The sequence below is a fragment of the Myotis yumanensis genome, unplaced genomic scaffold (assembly GCF_028538775.1).
Source record: "Myotis yumanensis isolate MYYU_CA2020_CCGP unplaced genomic scaffold, mMyoYum1.0.hap1 SCAF_2, whole genome shotgun sequence".
Lineage (NCBI taxonomy): Eukaryota > Metazoa > Chordata > Mammalia > Chiroptera > Vespertilionidae > Myotis > Myotis yumanensis.
In genome coordinates, this window is record NW_027223753.1 from 49,067,118 (window position 1) to 49,088,714 (window position 21,597).

Consider the following 21,597-nt stretch of genomic DNA (forward strand, 5'->3'; position numbering starts at 1 on the left):
TAGGGACATTAATAATCAGGTCTATCAGCACCTGGCACAGAGTAGGTACCACTGGCCACATCTGTTCAGTGAGTGACTGCCTTAGACCTGCCCCAACATAGCAATGTGTGGATCCAGTGTCCTTGAGATATCACATGGTGAATGTCCTATATCAGATTTAATAGGAGGTCTTTTATAGGAGGGAGCTCTCACTTCTGTCACTAAGCAGTGTGTGTGTAGAATAGGCAGGGGGAGGAGGTGGACCCAGAGGCCAGAAGTAACAACTGGCACATAGCTGTCTCAGCTGCACATTTCTTAGATTCCCAAACTCATGATCTTACCATTAAGTAACTCAACCACTTAAATTACTTGCTTTCATGATGGAATGGATTATCTAGGAGTATAGAAATGTTTCATATGTAAAATTAATTCTCAGTGATACCTAAAACTTAATTTTTTTCTTTATTGATTAAGGTATTACATGTGTCCTTACTCCCCCCATTGCCTCCCCCCCCATACCTAAAACTTTAATTTCCATTCCTTTTGCTAAGCATTGCTCTCTCCATAGTTCTATTTTATAGGCCCAATGGTTTTCTATGGACTTGTATATTAAGCCATTAGCATTTTTAGGATGAACGTTTTTTGAACTTTCATTTTCCTCCAGGGCAGAGAAAATACTAGTTTCTTTAAAAACTGATAGTGGAGGTGAGGGTTCCTGAGACCAACTGTACATGTTTGCCCAGGGGTAGCCTGCAGCTGAACAACCTTTAATAGATGTGAATGACTCAGATAAGGAGATAGTCACTGGAGAAACAAAAGGGCTCTTCTGAAGACAGAGGTTACTAGGGGTTGGCAGTGGTAAAAGGGGTAGAGGCGCAAGGAGAATAGAACTGTACTCTGAAAAACAAGCTAAAGGCGATAGTCACACCAGGTTGTGCAGAGACGGATAGAGCTGATCGTGGGACCAGGTTCTACAGTCAGAGCTGTAAGCTAAATGTTTGCAAACTTGGGCATAGGGAAGGAAGGAGGGAGAAATACTCGACTGTCTACCTAGCTTATAATGTCGACTGTCATTATAAGGTGGCTTATAATGAGTATCCATATGTTATGTGTATTTTGCCAATGAGAAGCTGATCACTGCTCATAACCAGGAGAGCTGAAAGGCCATGTGACATGCTCCATCTTTACCTGCAGGTCTGAGCTCCTTGTTCATGACATTAAGTGTAACATATCATCTGCCATGATTGCTTACATAGTCTACCCATTTTGGCCTCATTAACCTTCCTCTCTTCACCTTGTTTTAAGCTCAATGCTACCCAACCCCATCTACCATCCCCCATGCAATTGTCTTCCATCGAAAGTCACAAGAACTTCTGGTAATTTGGCCTGTGCCAGAGAAAGTGTTTGTCAGTTGTTGCCTATTTTTCATGGTGAAAGTGTCTAAATTCTTCAGTCGTTTCCTAGAAAGGAAGAAGTGACTATCACTTGCTCCTATCCTTTGTAGTGTGTTGAGTACTGGTTCTCAGAAGCAGAGGCCACCTCTGCCCAGTCCATAACCAGGTGCTCACTGGCTGTTTTTCCCTTTTTGGATGAAGTTGTCTTTCCTTCATCTCTGTGGGAATCCTAGCCCTAGGGAAAGGGGTTGGGGAGAAGGCTGGGCACCTTCAGCAAATGCTTGGTGACTATGAGTCACTGCAAGTCTAATGACCTTCCCATTTGTTATCTGTTGCCATGGTCACTGCTGGGTCTCAGCATGGAAAACAGACCTCCACACACTGGGAATCCTTGTCACTCCCTGACAACCTCCACTGACTTCCTGTTTCTTGTGGGACAAACAGGTAGTACCGGAGACGCTCTGCACACGAGCTTTTGAGCTCCCTTTTCTCCTCTGTCATTTCCTCCTAAGACTTCATTCCAATGCTTAAAGGGTTTCTTCTCTGAAGACCCAGCTCAAACAACACCTCCCTGATAAGCCTTCTCATGTGGAACCTCTTTCTTCTGGGCTCTCATAGCACTGGGCATTCCCCTGAATTATGGCACGTTTCACATGGTGATGTAATTATTCTCTGTATGTCTGTGATTCCTACCCTCCTCACTCTAGACTGTCAGCTTCTCATGGGCTGATGTGTGTCTGATTTGAGTGTCATCAGAATCTGCATTCAACACCTGGCTCTCAGCAGGTGCTCAGAAAGTGTTAACTGAAGGAAAAGGGGAAGAGAACTGGTCTACTTTTCATTTGTTCAGCCAAACACGCGTAGGATGACACAATGAGGCACTGACCCAGGACATAGATCAATGGTGCTTTAATGAAACGTCTTTCAAATCTGTGAACATGTTAGCTGCAAAACAAATGTTTTTATTCTTTCCATAGGACAGATTTCCAAACAATGATCACAGTGTTTAGGTTAATCAGATGCTGGACAGATGAGTAGCCAAAAATTTTTATAAAATAACAAGATCCCATCAACTACATATCAAATTTTAACGAGACATTAAGAGAATATATGTTTATAGTTACACAGCTAAAAACAAGACATTATTACAGCAATCAAGTCCACAAAACTGAGGGAAAAAAGGCTGTATGACAAAACAGCTTTTCATAAGCTATTAAATGAGCATACATGATAGACAAACCGATTTTATATTTGAAGCAGCTTATAGCACCAACACGTTGGCAGACAAGGATTGGGGTGGGCCCTTGGACCGAGGCATCTGAGGGCGGGAAGGGATCTCAGCCACCATCTCCTTCAAGCCCCTTGTTTTACAGACGGTGAAGTGGAGGCCCGGGGAGATGAAGTGCCTTGTCCAAAGCCATAGAACACAGGGACACAGGACTGGCTAGAAAACGATCTAAGCCACCCAACTTAGGTAAGTGCTCTATTTTAACATACATGTAATTCTATTGATTTAATGCACTTTTTCCTATTAACAGATACACCATAAAAGAAACCAATACAATTCATAACATAGTCTGTATTCTGTTTATTTTATTGAGAAAGGACTGGCATGTAGTGTAATTCACTTCTTAGACCGATTCATTCTTAAAATTGGGTGGAGTCACTCAGACGACACTTTTATGGTTGGAAATCGGTTGAAAAGAGTCATGTGAAGAGAAAATTTGGCACATCCCCCATTACCTAAACTAACCTATGTCTCAAAATCATCGGTACAATTCTTTTTCTGGTAGTTTAAAAATCAGTCAAGTACAAAAACAGTCCAAATAAAGAGAAAGCAAATCACACCTTTCCTTTAAAAGGTAAGTATGGCACTTTTTATTTTAATAAAGTAAGGAAATATAAAAACCTGATTCTTTTTAGAAAAAAAGTACTTACAATCTATAACTGGGGAATCACCTGGTATACAGTGTTTTCTCTCTAGAAAATTCTTTGGAGTCATGACATTTTGTCTAGCATGCCTTGCCATGATCCTGAGGCCTCAACTGGACAGATTTATGATGAATGAATGAAGATATAAGAATAAAAAAAAGATCACTGTTAACAGAAGCTGCATCAGAGACAAAGCACAGTGAACATATTTAAATGGCTTCATAGGTAGGAAGCCAAAAAAGCTGCATGTATATATGTGATTGTGTGTCATTATAGTGGTAGTCGGAAAAATAACACACACTGGGCATTTGTCCATCATCATAAACCAGCTGCTGCAGAAGAGGTGAACTGTGGCTTCATAAGTAGAATGAAGCCTGATAAATAAAAGTGACTTCTGCATATCATATATATGTATACATATATTATATTTTCTCACATAGACATCTAGCTATAAGCAATTCAGCATTTAGCTACAATTCCCCCACCACCCCTTGGGTCCAGCATCGAAGGATTTGATTTCACTTTTCTTGAACAGGCCCTCTACCTAGTTAGGAAGTTATGTGACAATTATACTTATGGCCCTTATGCCTGGCCAGCAAAAATAAAATCTCCTGGGACCTCACTTCCATTCCTTATCACTACAAGCATATGAATAAGTATATAGCAAAATATATTTGTTTTCTGTTAGGTAAAAGAACATGTTTGAGTATTGAAGAATAAACTATGCCTGCTACCAAAATTGTGCACATACCTGTATAATAAACATAATTGCATGAAAATACTTTAACAAGACGTATTATAAATATTTAAGGAAACATTAGTGTTCTGAAACTACCAGAAAAATATACCTATTTTAAAAAAGAGTATCTCCTTAAGTGAAGCATTTAATGTAAAGTTGTCTTTTTAGTGTACATTTCAAAGTTCACCGTTGGGAAGGTGGACCGTTCTCCCCCCTGGACAGGTGGCTATCACTCACTTGGGAATTGGCCATGTTGCAGAACCAAGCTCCAGATGACAGGAGGTGTAGGGCAGTGGCGAGATTCACATGGTTGGAAAAACGAGGGCAGTTTATAATGCTGAATAGATGGGTGGCGTGGAGAAATACTGAACATATTTGAGCAGTTTAAAAAATAGTCCTGCGTTTGTTTATCCACAATTACCATAATACTCCAAGCCCAGACATTCAATTTTGAAAGGGGCTTGCATTGTAGGGCAAGATTGCACAGATCTAGGAAAAATCCGTTGTAAATAATTCCTTCTTGGGGTTGAGTCCTTTTTGAGAATATGTTTGTAATCCTTCATTAGTAGTTATTTTGAATGAACTAAAGATGAATTAAAATATCAAAGGCCAAGGGTATGGTTTGGGCCCTTAAGTGAGCATTTAGTAAAAAAAAAGAACCTCTCCTCCCCTTTGACAAAGTTAACCTACTCTCTGGTTATAGGAGGTTCCTTCTTGTGGGATCCCCACTGGACACTGTGAGGATGTGAGGGCTGCACTTGTGCCCAGAGGAAAATCAAGGAGCCCAACGCCCAGCGACTGGAACCCTTGGTCCCGGGTCATATGCCACTGAATCCACATCTCTCGGATGGTCTGTGGACAAGGTAGGGATGACACTGACACTGCAGATGTGTGAGAAGAGCCTGTGTCTTAATACCTTTATGTTTTTTGTATGTTCAGTTCCCACCATGTTCCACCCACTTGGGCCGGGGAGGTGAACATTACCTCTGCAAAGAGATGTTCTGGCAGGAAGGAAGATAAAAGGCAAGGCAGCGAGAAAAAGAGGAGCTGTCACAAAGTCTGATCGGGAATAGCAGCTGGCTTTCAAACATCCCTGCTCCTCTCCCTGCCAGGCTCCTGAGCACCCTGTCTTCCCCATTCCCATCAGTAGGGTGGAAATTTCAGAGGTGTCTACCCTGATCCAGAGACTGTGAGCCCCCGGCACACCTGCCTGGTGTCCTCCCCTTCTCTCGACTCAGGATCACTGAAGCGGGAAAGGCCTCTTGTGAATGACTACCTCACATTATGAAAGGGCATTCAGGTCACTTTAAAAACTTTAATTGGCACAGTGTATTGTAGCCGAAGAGGGTAAGCAAGAGATGACTTCATTACTTGATGGCAATGAATACAACCTTTAGGATGATGGCCTTTAGTTTTTGCACAATAACTATATAAAAAGAATTTCTTATTCTACTCGCACATAGCTTAAGATAAAGGGATAACTTCTGGAGCTGAGGGACTGATGGTATGGAGAGCATTTTATTAAGCAAATAAGCTTTGATATGTGTATATACAAAGACATGTATATATATATCTATATACACAAAACACTCCTCATCCGTATATACTGTACAGGTTAGTGCAACCCTATTAAGAACACATTATAATATAATGGTTTAAGGACTTAAGTTATTCTTGGCATTTTAATCTAGACAGGGGCTTAGGTAATTTAGGTCTTGACATAAATGGATCATTTATATAGTTGAAAGCCTATCTTTGTGTTTTTTAAAAGGCCCAGAATGACTTGCGTTAAGCAGCAACCCAATATGACACCACGGTTACCAAATGGAAAACAAGATTGTTACTTTGTATTAGATCAGTAAAGGGTATTTCAGAGAAAGGACAACTTGGAAAATAAAGACTTCAGAGTCTATTATTCCATATTAAGAGCATTTTTTTTTAGTTATTAGCAGTGGTTACCAAATAAGCTGAAGGTACTTCTCTTCAAGGAGCTGCTCATAATTTGATTTGTTGAAGAGACACGAGGAACTGGTTCACTCTCCTCTATAAGATGATGCACGTTTTCTTGTCCTTGAAAGGGTTTTCTGAGGTTGGTATCCCCATCAGCAGAGGGTCACTCCTGGCATGCTCCTCACAGTAGGACATGAGATCGGCTGATGCCTTTGATACCTAACATGCAGACAAACAAGAAAGGGAATGCTTTATTTACAAACTGGAAAAAAAAAGTGTTTGAATGCTCATGCATTGGGTGGAACTGTCAGAGAACAATGTCGGTCGCAGATTCCTTGTTAAAAGGGGGAAAGGTACGTTTACATGGCGAAATCTGGCAGATAAGGCCTTCCTTAATCAAAAAATAAAACTAACATCATCTATCTCCTACAGTGAACACTGACACATCACCAGCTAGCTAGTGTTCTGCCAAAACATTTAAGTGGAATCTAATCATCAGCAAGCAATTCCATCTCGAATGAGGGCCACTCTGCAGAGAGAGTGGCCTGGATTCTTCATGAATGAACTGTGTGTTAGATAATATTCTCAGCGGATCCTGAATGTTGTCACTGTATGGCCGTCGTGTAGGATTTATACACAAAATAGGGCGCAGTGTATTGTAGCCGAAGAGGGTCAGCAAGAGATGACTTCATTACTTGATGGCAATGAATACAACCTTTAGGATGATGGCCTTTAGTTTTTGCACAATAACTATATAAAAAGAATTTCTTATTCTACTCGCACGTAGCTTAAGATAAAGGGATAACTTCTGGAGCTGAGGGACTCCAGAGCATTTATGTCAATGCTCTTGTACTTTGGTGAAGTATTTAGGGGTGATGAGTCACGATGTCTGCCAATAACTTTTAAGTAGTTCAAAGAAAAAAATTATATGTATTTTGTGAGTATGTGTGTGCAGGGACAGAAAAAGAGAGGGCAAATGCTAACAATGGATGAATCCTGGTAAAGAGTACATGGGTGTTTGCTATTAAAACTCTTCCATAGATTTGACGTTTCTCAAAATAAAAAGTTGGGGGAGGTAAGAAAAAAAATGAATCAATGGAAGATTGTATCTTAGTTTCTATCTTTCCCCCCTCCACACCCCAAAAATCGATTAGGATGCAGGACACAGTTAAAAAACCAAATTATGGGTTTAGAGCCAAATACTACTGGAGTTTCAAGATTTCCTGATTGGGCTTGGGAAAGTAAAAAGAGACAAAGCCAGCATGGGAAGATGCAGGGCCTCGCTCTGGCTCGAGTTAAAAATGGAAAATGCCAGGCCCGGTTCAGAGGCTGGTGGGAGATCCCTGCGAATGCTCAGACCAGTGTCCTCAGCTGAACCCTGTCAACCTCAGCACAGCAGGCCCCGTGTTTTAAAGACAGGTGACCATCTCCAGGCCCAGAGGAATTTATCAGGTGACGGCTTGAGTTTCTAGGAAACAGCATTACTCACAACATTCCAGGGCACTCACCCCCTAGTCCTTCCTTGGGATTTGTCGGGGGGGGGGGGGGGGGGGGGGGGGCGGGGTGTCACTCCTAAGTCAGGTGACCTAGCACATACCTTCCGGTTTCTACCAGGGCTGGCATGGCTCACCCAGCTGCAGAACATGGCCACTAAAGCCCACACACAGTTACAAAGCTGCATTCTCCTAAAAAGGAGACCCCGATTGCCAACTTGTGATGCAGGGCTGCCTCAGCTGCACGGGTAAATCAGAACACTTAATAAATTCCAGGGGGATGACGAGGAATCCCTGTGCCAACATAAAACCCAGCAATCCCAGGACCTGACCGTGTTGGCTCAGGGAAGGTAGGCCCTCAGGAAATCGCGCCATAGGTTTTAGGTTTTCTGTCCCAATAGAGAGGCTAACTCAGACACTCTGGCTCCCCAGTGCTTTTGAAATGAGGCCTGTGCTTAGTAGAAATGAAAATTAGAGAGTCTAAGGCTTTCAGCTTGTTCTAGGAGAATCCCGGCACCAAGCTGCATTAAGTAGCAACACATCCCATCAAATCATCTTACCTTTATTCTCTCGATGGAAGCTTCTAGTCTTAACTGCTGCACAGTTCTCCTTGCCTGGGTGATGTTGTTGGTGCTTGCTGTTTTGCTTGACATCTTCAATTATTGTTTTTACCTGAAAGCTGGAGAGAATTTTTTAAAAGGTCAACAACAATCATCTCTATGTTATTTAAACATTTTTAATGCTTTGTGTTACCTTAGGGGGAAAGGATGCATTTTCCCCAGTCAACAACATCTGTGAGGTACTGAAATACCCCTCGGCAGTGAGTGGTAGCCTGGGTGTCTAAGCTTGCTACCCATTTGAGCACCTTCATAAATCTTCAGTCTGCAGGAACCCAGTACTAGTTAGTAGTTTACTAGTAATCCACGCACCCCATATACAGCACAAAGTAGCCTGTTCTAGGATTTTCTAAAGGGGAACAAATATACATAAACTTCTGCAGTAGGTAGAGGGCCCCCGGCAAGCGTGATCATGTGCAACCCGAGCCACGGTACACGTGCAGTTAGTACCACTGCTCTGTGCTTCAATGGAAGGCTTGGTTTCATTTCATTCTGGATCTCTTACCCAACTATCACGTGGATGCAAGTTCTGGCAACAGAAAATGGCAAAAGGCAGTGTCCCTGGAGAACTCTGCACAAAGGGTGCAGTTTTAGGTGCCACCAGGATTTGCAACCGTTGGAGAACATTGGTTAGGCAGATAAGGACGTCTTTATCCCAGTGACAGACAGATCCACAGCAAATAGCAAGTGGGGTAAACTGAACGGCCCGACATATTTAATGAAACTTAATCATTCCCTCCTTTGACCTCTCGGGCCTCACCCTGGCAGCCAGGGCACTTGCTAATCCTACACCTACTACATGTTCCCGGGGTAACTCTCCTCTCGGGCCTCAGCCCTTGGGTTCTAGGCTGCCTCTTCCTCCCTTTCCCCGGCCACCCAGTGAAAATCAAAGGAAGCCTCCTGGACCTTGAGCTTCAACCTATCTGGTTGTCCAGTGGTATATTCTAAGGGGAGGGCAGGCTGGAGCCCTGCCATATATGGCTAAGTTCTCTCTGGGCCTGGTGGCATCTGCAGGGAAATGCAGAGCTGGCAGCCGTGTGGCAGTTCTATGACTCATAGGAGCAGGTGGATGACGGACGGTAGGTGTGCCGCCTGGGTGCTGTGCGAGGGCTGAGCAGTCTTAGGGCACGGTGGCACCAGTAGCAAACCCAGGTTGTCTCAACTTTGTGGAGGGGCCGCAGCTGCACAAAGCATATCTGCCATAAAGGTTTGGACCAGACAAGGCTGCAAAACACAGGTGACCTGTGTGCTCCACCGTGTCCACCCGAGTTCCACACTTAGAATGCTCCCAGTGGCTAAGTTCAAGGCCTTGGGTAGGGCTACTGCCCTCTGAGGTCATAGGCAGCCTTGGGTCAAATGCACCAACTGTGGGCAAAACTGTGGGCAAAACTCTGAAAATCCAGCCTAATCAGCAAGTGTCACATTCCTGGGTTTGGACCCTCCCTCTGCCTCACACTAGCTGGACGAAACTGGTTCCTGAAACAGGTTACTGAACCTCCACGAGCCCCGGTTTTCTCAGTTGTAATATAAGGATACAATTATTTTTGAGGATTCAATTTGCTGACGCACACGTAGTGTTTCGCATAGGACCAAGGCACTCTACGAACAGCAGCTGCTATTATATTTCTCCTCGGGGGTCACACCCAGCACAGGGAACCGAAATTCCCTGTGTACCTGTCTGCCTCCCCTGGTCAATGAGCCTCAAGGATGTGGACTGACTAGGTCTGGGTGGTCCATGGGGCATCAGCCCCCCACCCCCGCCCCCCCCCCCCCCCCCCCGTTTTTTTAGCATCCGCAGGCAGTTCCGCTGCACGCTAGTGTCAGGACAGAATGGAATGGTTCGTGACATGCAACAGAGGAATCCCCTGAAATAAGGAAGCTCTAGCAGTGCAGGAAGCTGGGAGGAGGAATGCTGGGGTGGGGCTGGTGGCTTAGGGTGACCTCGTTTCAATGCACTCCCTGACCAGCTGCCTCTTCCTCAGATTCTTCAGTTGTCCTGCCCCAACCCTAGCAGGCCTAGGAGGTCCTCCGGGGATTTTGCTCACACCCACTGGCCTGGCCCAGCCCATTCCTGTGCTCCCAGGCACGAGCTTATGAACAGTCTTTGAAATGGGACCCAGGCAGCAGGCAGGCTCACTGTGAAAAGTATGAAGTGCCCTGGTTCACAGCACGCTGCTTCCATATTTTGTTCCCTGTGGCACGTTACCCCGGGCTCCCCTGCCAGCTGGCCCTGGTTCTGAGCACTGGCCCCCCAGCCTCCAGAAAGCGAACATGACACCCTTTCTGACGGCCTGTGGTTTCCAGGCTGCACCCTAAGGACTTTCTAAATGTTCCCCTGGCATGAGAATAGCGCCAAGCATTCTCCTCCTCTTCTCAGCCTCCAGGGCTAGAGTTTCCAAGGCCTGAGCAAGCTTTCCTGTAACTGCAGAGCAGTTCACACAAATCGGGACCAGATCAGTCATTGCTCCCACCCGCATGGCCATAAGCAAATAGTCCGCAGTCAGGTTCTATTTATAAAATGCTTGGGTAGGCCTCCCGAACACTGGCCAGAAACTTTGCATCTAGTACATGAAGGACTTTCTTACTTCCTGACTCTATTATAGTCACGATTGAAAACAGCCAGCAATTCACAATGCACACCCGCCAGCATGGCTCCTTGCAGCTTTCCCCTATGCTGAAGTCTGTGTTCTGACCTGCCCCCTCCCAGACAGCCTCCCCTGTCACCAGACAGCTTCTCCACTGCTCAGGTAGCCTGCCATCCCTTCTGCCCTGCCAGCCTCTCTCGGGCTCCCAACTCAAATACAATTTCTCTTTTCCAAGAATAAAATCTTTTAACATTCTTCCTGTGGAGAAATCAGATCAAGATTATATTGTTTCAACTTAAGAAGCTGAGTTGCCTCTTGTCTGTGCAAGGAGGGCCACTGCTGTTAATTCTTGGGGAGTGGGGGCTGTGCACAGGGGCTGGAGGGCCCGCTGAGGATTCCTCCCAAGCTGCATCTGCGGCTTCGCATCTCAACAGCTGGGCCTGAGCAGAATCAGAGCAAGAGGCTGGGAAACAAACACCTCTACACCTTCAGAGGGTTTTCTTTGGTCTTCCCTTCATGGCAAGGATATCTAGCTGTTTGTTTGTGCTACTAGGTGGATGAAAAGCATGCTTAATTCTTACTCCAAGAATAGCTTCCAAGGCAAACAATACCTGCTCTTTGTATGGAACTGTAGACTGCACACGGTGCTTTCATATGCATTAGTCCATGAAGCCTGGCTCTAATTCCAAAAGGTATATTAGGATTTCATCCTTGTTTCAAAGATGAGACAACTCAGATGAGAAAAACTTGCTCCAAGCTAACCTAGTTTGTAAGCCTTTTCACCCCAGAAGCCACGCTTCCCACGGTACCCCGCAAAGGATGCAATGCCAATAGATTTGATGCACAAACACTCGGGTCATCACTGAACAGTCCACGATGTGGTTCTTCATCAAGGGTGACCTTGACGCTCCAAGACCTGGAGTTACGAGCTTGCCGACTGCCTCATGTTTGTGCAATACCTGTTCTGGTGCAGAAGGTATCTATCTGTTTATCTGTCTAATGCCCTGGAGGACTGGTCCCCCTCGCCCTTCCTCCCCCCATCCGCAAGCTAAGCAAGAATGTTCTTGCTGCTGCTTCTAGGCAAGGACTGAGGTCGGCATCTGGAGATCTCGGGCCACTCAGAAAGGCCAAGGCCTGTGCATGCCTGTGCAGACCTCCAGTAGCCTTGTTTTCATTTTTGCATGTGGCTAACAGATTTGAATAAACATATGTGTAGCAGTTAGCTATTCAGATAATTTGCATTGGTTTTAATGCTGTTGTTCATCTGAATTCCCAGGGTCCTAGGAATTCCTGGGAACAGAATGTCCCCTTAGGGAAATACGGACATTTTAATCTTTGTCTAGAGAGACCTGAAGCAGGGAGAGGTGGGAAGAATATCACACTCTGGAAGGAAGACACCAGGCAGCCACAGGATCTGCATCACAAGTCACCGTGGCCTGGTCAGGAATTGAATCACTGGAGTGACGCCCGATGCTCATGAGCAAACACACCCCTTGTGGCTGTTAGAAAAGAGCAGGCAAAACAAAAAACAGGTTTCCACTTACCCTCTGATCTTGCCTTCAGCTATCAGGGTATTACTCCAGCTCCTGCCTGTCCTCTCATTTGTTAAAGGGGGCACACTCCCTACCCCTTAGGGTTGTTGGGAGTGCCTATCAGTAATGCACCCTGTACATACGCATGCTCAATGAATGCTGGGCCCCTCGGCTCGCTAACAAGGCAGAAACCATGTATGTGGCGAGACACAAGAGGAAAATTCAGACAGCACAGGAAGAATTTCAAGGTCATATGACCAGGTAGCAACATCTTTCTAATACGGCAGGAAGTGTGGGGAGTGCAGAGTCAGACCCTTGGGTCTGACTATTTTCATGCACACTTATTTTCTGTCAGGGCCTACGGGCTGAATCCACCCCGCAGATGTGTTTGGTTGGGGCCCATGAAAGGTTAACTCAAAAGTATCTGTGTTTTAACATTACAACGATTGTCAAAGTTTGAAAATGAAAGATTTCTGGAAAAGTCTGAGAAACCTTATAATCTGGGCTGGATCTGCGTAGTGGCTGCCTCTAGTTGAACGTATGATGTGGCCTTCCTTTGTACTATGCCTTGGCTCTCTAGTTCCAGGCGTACTCAAGGATTAGGCTAAGGGACTTGAGCTCACTCCTGCCCCTTCCCAGCTTTGGGGCCCTGGGAAGGACTTGTCACCTCTCTAAGCCTCAATTTTCTCATGGGAAAAATGGGGGATAATAATACTTTTGTATCTCAAAGGACTGTTAAGATCAGATAAAATAAGCATGTGAGTGTAATAAGTATAAAGAGTACTTTGGCTGAGCATTAAGTATGTGCACCCTCTGATCACATCCCATGCAAAGTGCTCGAAGCACTCCACAGTCCCTGATGGGTGGCGCTGGGCAGCTACCCTGCCCTCCTGGGCGCCTTGCTGTACTGCAGGGTTGGGAAGTAAGACTCTAAGTCTCCTAGTGGTATCAGCTGATTGTGCTCCCTTCTCCCCATTTCATATGTTGAAGTCCTAACCCCCAGTACTTCAGAATGAACTGTATTTGGAGACAGAGCGCTTAAGGTGGTGATCAACTTAAAAGGAGATCCTTAGAATGGGCCCTAATCCAGTATTATTGGTGGCCTCATAAGAAGAGAGAATGCAGATACAGATGGTTATAGAGGGATAACCATGTGAAGACACAGGGAGAAGAAAGCCATCATCAACCAGCCAAAGAAAGAGGCCTCGGAAGACACCCTGCCGACACCTTGTTCACAGACTTCCACCCTCCAAAACACTGAGAAAATTCATTTCTGTTGTTTAAGCCACCCAGTCGGTGGTGCCTTGTTATGGCAGCCTGAGCCAACTCAGACACCAGGTTCCCCAGCAGCTAGGGCTCTGGGTGACCCAAGGGAGAAGGCCACTCTCCTGCTGTTGGCTCCTTTCTGCTGGCGAGCGGGGTGGTGGGCAAGTTGCTCTTTATGGAGGTGGTGGCTCTGGTGTCCAGTCGCTAGCAGTATGGTGCTAAGAGCTGTGTGGCTGCAGCAGCCTCCCAACTCTTCACTTCCTGCCCGGGCCTGGGGCCAGTTCTGTGGTGAAGCCTGGAAATCGGTGGGGGGCTCCATGCAGAGCCCTCCAGGCCTTCCTTTGATTATGTGAGCGCCCCATCCCCTGAATTAAAGCCCATTTTGCTGTTTCTGAGAACATTTCTGTTTGCAGTAGCTGAATCCCACTGACACACAATTGTTAATGTGCCGTTTTGTGATCCGTAAATAATGTGCAAAGGTCAGCTATGATTCCTATTAGTATCAGGCCACTATTGCTGAATACACTAAATCCTAAACCTTTTTTTAAAAAATATATTTTTATTGATTTCAGAGAGGATGGTAGATGGAGAGAAACATCAACAATGAGAGAGAATCACTGATCAGCTAGCTGCCTCCTGCAAGCCCCTCACTGGGGATCGAGCCTGCAACCAGGGCATGTGCCTTTGAAAAGAGGGAAAGGTAAGACAAAATTCTTTTTCTCCTTCTCCCCGACCAAAGCCCGCAGGCCATGAGGCCAAGGGTGGTTGAAACTGTGACCTGTGCGATCCTGCTCCTGTCCAGCACTGAGAGCAAAGAGCAAAAAGAACAAAGTGCCTGTGGGGGGAGGGAAATGGGGAAGATATGAGGAGAGGCTGCTGGGAGCGGTGGGAATGGTGATTGGAAATGGGGAGGAGACAGTGATCAGAGCTCTTCTAAGAAGTTTATAGAGGCTCAGGATCAGCAGAGTGAAAAAGAACACGGGCAGCTCTCTCTCTCTCTCGACCTCAATAGAGCTTGGCTGCTAGAAGTTGTGTTTCTCTATTTGCAAACCCTTCTGAGGTCCTCATTTTTCATTAGTTGATTTTACCCTCCATCTAGGACACATGTCCCTGAATAACAATGATGATGATGAAGTTGCTGTTGTAATGATGAAAGTGGGTAACTACCGCCCTAGCTGGTCTGGCTCAGTGGATAGAGCGTTGGCCTGTGGACTGAAGGGTCCAGGGTTCGATTCCAGTCAAGGGTACATGCCCAGGTTGTGGGCTCGATCCCCAGAAGGGGGTGTGCAGGAAGCAGCCGATCAATGATTCTCATCATTGATGTTTCTATCTCTCCCTCCCTTTCTCTCTGAAATCAATAAAAATATATATATTTTAAAAAGGAAGTGGATAACTACCACCACTTATTGAGTACTTAGTATGTGTCAAGTAAGTCAGTTCCATGTAGCATTTCATTTAATCCTCTTAGAGATGAATTCTTTTATCATTTCTACTTGATAGATGAAGCACAGAGTGGTCAAAAAGGTCTTGTCAAGATTACGGTGACTTAACGAAGCAGAGCTGGGACTCGGGCCACCTGACTCTCAAGGTCATCCTCTCAGTCACCCCTCTACACTGCTTGCCCTGAACATCACGGATACAAGGAAGGAGTGGGAGGAAAGCAGGGGCAAGTGTGGCCAGGAGCACGGGCCTGCTGCTCATTCTGATAGGTGGTCTCTATAACAGCACAAAGTGCGGAGGGAAGGGGCCGTGGAAAAAAGACCTAAGTGAGAAGAATTGGCTGTTCTTATTGAAAGGAAAACTGCCCCAGATTCCAGGTAAGACTGTTGCTAAAGAACAGGATGATCCCATCCTCCTCCCATCTTTAGCAAACCTGGCAGGGAACCACAAGGATGAGCCAATCCTGGGTAATAAATCCGGAGGAGAGAGCTGCCGAGCCTGAGCAGCGGGTTCCTCACTTCACGGTGTATCTAGAACACTTGGGGCACCTGTTAAAAAAAAATCTGCTTCAGTCGGCCTGGGGCAAGGCCCAAGAATCTGTATTTAAGAGCTTCCAAAGTGATTCTTTTTTTTTTTTTTTTTTTAAGTATTTGAGATGGGATAGTGTTAAATCCTTTAAATATTTGGTAGAATTCACCAGTAAAATCATCCATATCTGGTCATTTTTGTGGGAAATTTTTTAAATTACAAATTCAGTGTCTTTATTTTTTTATAGGTCCATTCACATGTACTATTCCATGACTTTTAGTAGTTTAAATCTTTCTAGGAATGTGCTGATTTCATCAAGGTTATCTAATTTGTTGGCATAGAGTTATTTATTCTATTTTCTTACCATCAGTTTTATTTCTGTAAGGTCAGTAGTAATGACCTCTGTTTCATCCCTGATTTTAGTAATTTGATTATGCTCCCGGTCGGTCTAGCTAGGGTTTGTCAATTATATTTAAACTAGTGGCCCAGTGCATGGATTCATGCACATTGAAAGGCAATGAGGAGTCCGGAAGATGGCGGCGATATAGGCAGACGCGTCCCAGGTCTTGTCCCGGAGCAAACAGAGTAAGCAGCTTAAACTAATAACACCCACCTCGAATTGGCGAATTTACTCAGCTGGTGAGATGGTTTGCAGCCGGGAAGGGCAGAGCTCCCCTGGAAAGGTTAAAAACCAGGGATCTGGGCAGGAAAATTTGCCAGACCTGAGCCCAGAGGGTCGGAGGGAGACCGCATGGCAAACAGCCTCGTCTCTTGGGACAGGCCCCAAAGCGATTCTGATGTAGATCCTCATGAGAAGGGCTAATAATGACTATCAGAGTCTCCGCCTCTTAGTCGGACCCGTGTTTCCTTCCGCCTGGCTACGAGAACTTACTGATTTAAAAGAATGCCCCTTCCTATCTATGTTTACCTTTGCAAAGCTCTGAACAAACCCTGGAAAAGTCTCATTTTGAAAAATGTTCTTACCCTATGGGATTAAGACTCCTTCCGTTTGAGATGGCTCTTAGCACTTACTATCTTTCTTTGCTACCAAAGTCTAACTTTTTCTTAACAGCTGCGTCCTCCTGGACAATGTCTCCTCCCTGGCTTCAGTGGTGCCGGACTCTCCTGTCCTTGCCTGTGCAATGACATTCCGCATCTCTCCTTCTGACTTGGTTTCTTAGGGGCTCCATGGCGGGGGCCCGGTGTGGCAGAGTGAACAAGGGCTTTTACAATCAGATGCAGTTCGAATCCTGGCTCATCACTCACTACCTCAAGTGGCTTCAGTTCTCTGATTTTCAGTTCCCTCATCTTTGAAATGGGGATAATAATAGTGTCTCCCTCACAGGCTTGTTAGCGGGAGGAAACGAGAGAACAATATGTAAATTACTCAGCACCTGCCTGACCCACACTGGCCCTCAGTTACGGTAGATGATGCTCTCCCCTTCTGACTTTAGCTATGACCGCATACAGCGCTGACCTTTTACCCTAATCCCAACGTCTAAATGAAAGCCTATTTAAATTTACACCTGAACAGTGCACAGCTGCTTCAAAAATAACACACCGAAAGCAAGGAAACATCGCTGCCCGGTCCCGACCTTTCCGATGTCCCTTCCTCAGTGAGTGACACCATCACGGCCCTGGTCATCGCGCATCCTGCCCCAGCCCTCCTACTGATTCCTTAGACCCGGTGCTGTCCAATAGAAATGTGAAATTTTAAATTCTGCAGTGGCCACATTAAAAAAGTGACGTTGATTTGGATGAGCCACATTTCAAGTGCTCGACAGTCACCTCACGTGACTGCCTGATTCGACAGTGCAACCTCACACCCTGGTACTTTCCAAATTATCTTGATTCTTACTTGGACAACCCCCCATTTTTATTTTTGCCCATTCCCCTGACTTCTATTTTACCTCAGCGTTGGCTCCCTGAACCACTACAGCTACTGCATCAGCTTTGGAACAGGACGCATACCTCTTATCTTCCCCAATCCAACCTCTCCTGACCCCTGTGCTCTGATATAGCAGCACTTCCAGCTTATTTCTGTCTCAAAAAAAGAAAAAAAAAAAAAAGGGATTCCCTGGTGCCCCCAGGAAAAGTCCAAAGGGGTTGGCTTTGCAGTCAAAGTCCTCTCTAATACTTCTGCTACCATAATAGAAACCCTACTCATAAAAGCAGTGTGTGACCACATGGGGCTCACTGTACGCCGGACACCAGGCTATGTGCCAATCACTGTCAGGACATTATCCTACTGAATACCCACGCTGACCCTGTGAGGTAGGTTCTATTTCCATCCCCATTACAAATGAACAAACCACGGCACAGAGAAGTGACTTATGTGCCTAATGTCAAAGGGCCGGCTGCTTGGCCGAGGTCGTCTGAACCAGAGACCTGGCCCCAAGCCTGGACTGCGATGTGTACCTCTGCTGCCTTCACAGGCGCCACCTGCAAGTCTCCGCCAGGTTCTCCGCCTGCTTCTCCTGGCTACTTACATTCTCTTTTCCTTTTAGGCCTTAGTTCCCAGTTTAACCTCTTCCAGGAAGAGCCTCCCTAACTACTTTTGCTTACACTGATTAATTCCCTTTGTGGACTCCTGCTATATGCTCAGGGGTTCAAGGACCTCGAAGGGGCTGGTTCATGCATGAGAAGAGCAGGCAGGGGCAGGGGGTGCATGAATTTCCTAAAATTGTATGCAAAATTCACTGTGAGTGCCTATTTTGTTCTTTCCAAATTGATGATTTATAGCTATCACCAAGCTCTCAAAAGGGTCCGTACCCATTTCTTTCGGTGCTTAATTGTATGTTATCTAATGCTTATTTTTATGTAACGGACTGTGTGTGAATGCTGTTTTCCCACCAAACTGTGGGAAGTCTAGCTCAATCATAATAGCAGAGCAATTGCATTTTTTTTCCACTACTTACTATGTGCGAGCTACTTTACCAAGTACTTTCTACATACATTAGTTCCTTTAATATTACCTACAACCACAGAGGCTGGATTTATCACATCCATTGAAGCTCAGAAAAGTGAAATAATTGGCATAAGATCAGACAGCTAGTAAGTGGTAGAAATAGGACTTAAACCCAGATCTCTCCTACTTCAAAGCCATGCCCTTAACCAGGCCAGTAAGTTATTCCATTCCATCGTCTCTTTCTCGTATTGACTAATGCAGAGAATGGGGCCTCCATAAGTAGATTAGGACACACGATGTAGCAACCAACACATGGGGCCAGCTCGAACCTCTCACCCTGGGGTGTTTATGTACACAGTGTTTGTTTTCTTAGAAACAGGATACACCCTGCTCACCTTTCCACAGGTATCCTGCAAATACTGAGTGTTCCAAGCCAAAGGTTACCCACCTGCTTGATTTCCTACACAGCTCCGAGAGGCCGGGGTGGAGTCTCTGGGACTCTCATGCACTTAAGGTCAGTTGCTGGTGCCATGAACTTTCACCTCCAGCACAGGCTGACCACATGTGTGGCACCCAGATTCCAAGGACAACGCTGCTTTGCACCCCCATACTGTGCCCCAAACAGGTTCCTCCGGTGAAGGTGGGCACGGGGAGCAGCTCTGACGGTGACCCACAGAGGCGCAGCAGCCAGCCCCTTATGTGGTATACTGGGCCCAGCCATGCAGAAACCTATGTTTATAGCCAACACTGAGAGTGACCTTTACAAACACATTACATGCTCTACCTAGAGTAGCAAGTCTGGCTGAGAAATGATTTGCTCATATCTGCCTGGCTGACTTAGGATGGCTGGATGTTTCATTTTGATTATTCATAAATGAATACATAAATGAATTTAATGAATGCAACAACCATTTAATATTGAACACAAAGGCTAACATTTACAGAGTGCTTTCTCTGTGTCATGCACTGTGGTAAAAGTTTATATAAAATTAATTTACTCTTCATAACATCCCTGAATAGTTTTAAAAGAATATATGCATATGTAAAAATTATAAACAATTCTAAAGTGTATAAACAAAAACGAATTGTCCTACTCTAGACTTCCCCAGGGGAATCACTGTAATCAATTTATCATATTTCTTTCTGAAGACATCCTATGCATACACAAATATGATTATTCATAATCTGTCTTAAAAAATATAAACGAAAGTATGTTGTATGCATTGCACTGCACCCTTTATAAAAATTTTAATTAACATTATATTCTGGAGAGCACGATAAAGGTATCATTAACCCACTTTCCAAATAAGGACATTGAAGCTCTCAAGGATACCCAGTGAGTCATGAGTAAGAGCCGGGGCTGACACCAGCCCTGGTGCTCCTAGTCATCACTGCACTGCATCTGCCTGCAGGTCCCATATTAGGAGCTCGCTGGGGCTGAGCAGAGGAAGTGGGACGGATCAGAGAAGCAGAAGTCTAAATTCCTGCCCTCAAAGGGCTCATTGCTTTCGGGGGAAAACAATGCTATATGAAGTGAGAGAATGATTTCCAAAGAACAGAAGAACATATCGAAGATAGAGTTCCACTCTGGTTGAGTGGCTAAGCATTTGTGAAGGGACAAAGTAACTTTGTCACAACAGCTGGGGTAAGAGAGGGAATTTGGAGAGGAAAGGCAAAAGTCAGTGCTGTATAGATTATGTTTAATTGAAAATATACTTTAATCCAGAAAACATATTGGGAGAATATACTCCAAAATGTAGCTATTGCTAGATGGTGAGAATTTTAGGAGATTTATAGTGTTTTTATGCATTCTAACAGTTTTTAAATTTTTATTTTTTTCTGGTCTTAATAGCTAATGCTTACATAGTACTTACAATTGCTAAGCACTATTCTAACAGTTCACATAATGATGCTATGAGGTTGTTACTATGGCTTTCCCAATTTAGAACTAAAGGAAGTGAGAGCAGCAGTTTAGAACATAGCTAAGGTCAGAGCCAAGGTCAGACAGAGCAAAGGTAAGTGGAGGAGGCAGCACTCTGATCCCGGCAGCCTGGCTCCAGTCTGTGCTCTTAACCACATGGGATACTTTTATGATTAAAAAAAAAAAAAAATCCCAGTAATTGTTATTCACAAAACCAGGAGGAAGAAAAGTTCTTAGTCACTTTTCAGGGGTAAAGGAAGGAGAGAGAACAAGCACAGCTCATGGGACTCGGTGAGTGGGACTTCCTGGGGACCTCGGCGCTAGTGGCTTTCACAGTGTGAAGGGCATGGAGGTCAAATGATAAGGGGTTGAAGAGAACTATTACTTCAGGAAATAAGGCAGTGAGTGTAGGAATATTTAGAGAAGTGTGGCAGTGTGGTGAAGACAAGGAATTGAATGGACATTTTTAGGAAGAGGCTTTAAGAGATGGTTGTCTTCTGAGCATGTTCAAAAGCAGAGGAGGAGTGTTGAGCAACTAGGGAGAGAGTGAAGATGCTGGAGAGAGAGAGAGAGAGGGTCACTGAGAGAGGCAGACAGCATGGGCTCGGACTGAGCTTGGACAGGTGGACAGCAGGGGCTGGGAGACGGAGACCTGAACGACACAGAGGTGGGAAAGCAGGGGAGCAGGGCACCACGAGGCTCAGCTGGACATTCTCTGAAAGGTGAGGGGACAAGGGAAACCGACCGACAGTGCATGCAACAATACGGGCGAATCAGACATCACCCTGAGCTCAGAAAGCCAGTCCCCAAAGAGCACATACTATCTAATCCCATTTATATAAAGTTCAAGAGAAAACTAATGCATGGTGACAGATACTAGGAGTGGAGAGAGTAGGTAAGGAGACAGACAGGTGAAGCAAGACTGGCCATGAGTTAGTTCAGTGATGGCGAACCTATGACGTGTGTCAGAGGTGACACGCGAACTCATTTTTTTGGTTGATTTTTCTTTGTTAAATGGCATTTAAATATATAAAAGAAATATCAAAAATATAAGTCTTTTTTTACTATGGTTGCAAATATCAAAAAATTTCTATATGTGACACGGCACCAGACTTGTTAGGGTTTTTCAAAATGCTGACACGCCGAGCTCAAAAGGTTCGCCATCACTGAGTTAGCTGCTCATTGTTGCAAGAGAGTGAAGGGTACATGGGATGCCTTCTATGTCTGCACGTTTGAAAATTTCAGGCATAAAAAACTCAAAGTAAAATTCTATGATTCTAAACCCTTCGGAACCTATGACATGATAATTATTA

The 21,597-nt window shown here is 45.0% G+C and overlaps 1 protein-coding gene across 2 annotated transcripts in view; it reads right to left on the reverse strand.

Annotated features, from left to right (window-relative positions):
• Positions 1-2,267: 2,267 nt before the first annotated feature.
• The window catches only part of GNG12 (G protein subunit gamma 12), a 120,300-nt gene continuing 100,970 nt past the window's right edge, over positions 2,268-21,597 (reverse strand). For both annotated transcript variants that reach the window (XM_070405350.1, XM_070405349.1), the window contains 2 exons: positions 8,048-8,166; positions 2,268-6,213 (listed from right to left, as the gene is read on the reverse strand). In XM_070405350.1, coding sequence (XP_070261451.1) covers positions 6,088-6,213; positions 8,048-8,140 — 219 coding nt within the window. In that variant the 5' untranslated portion in view covers positions 8,141-8,166 and the 3' untranslated portion in view covers positions 2,268-6,087. The remainder of the gene's footprint in view (positions 6,214-8,047; positions 8,167-21,597) is intronic.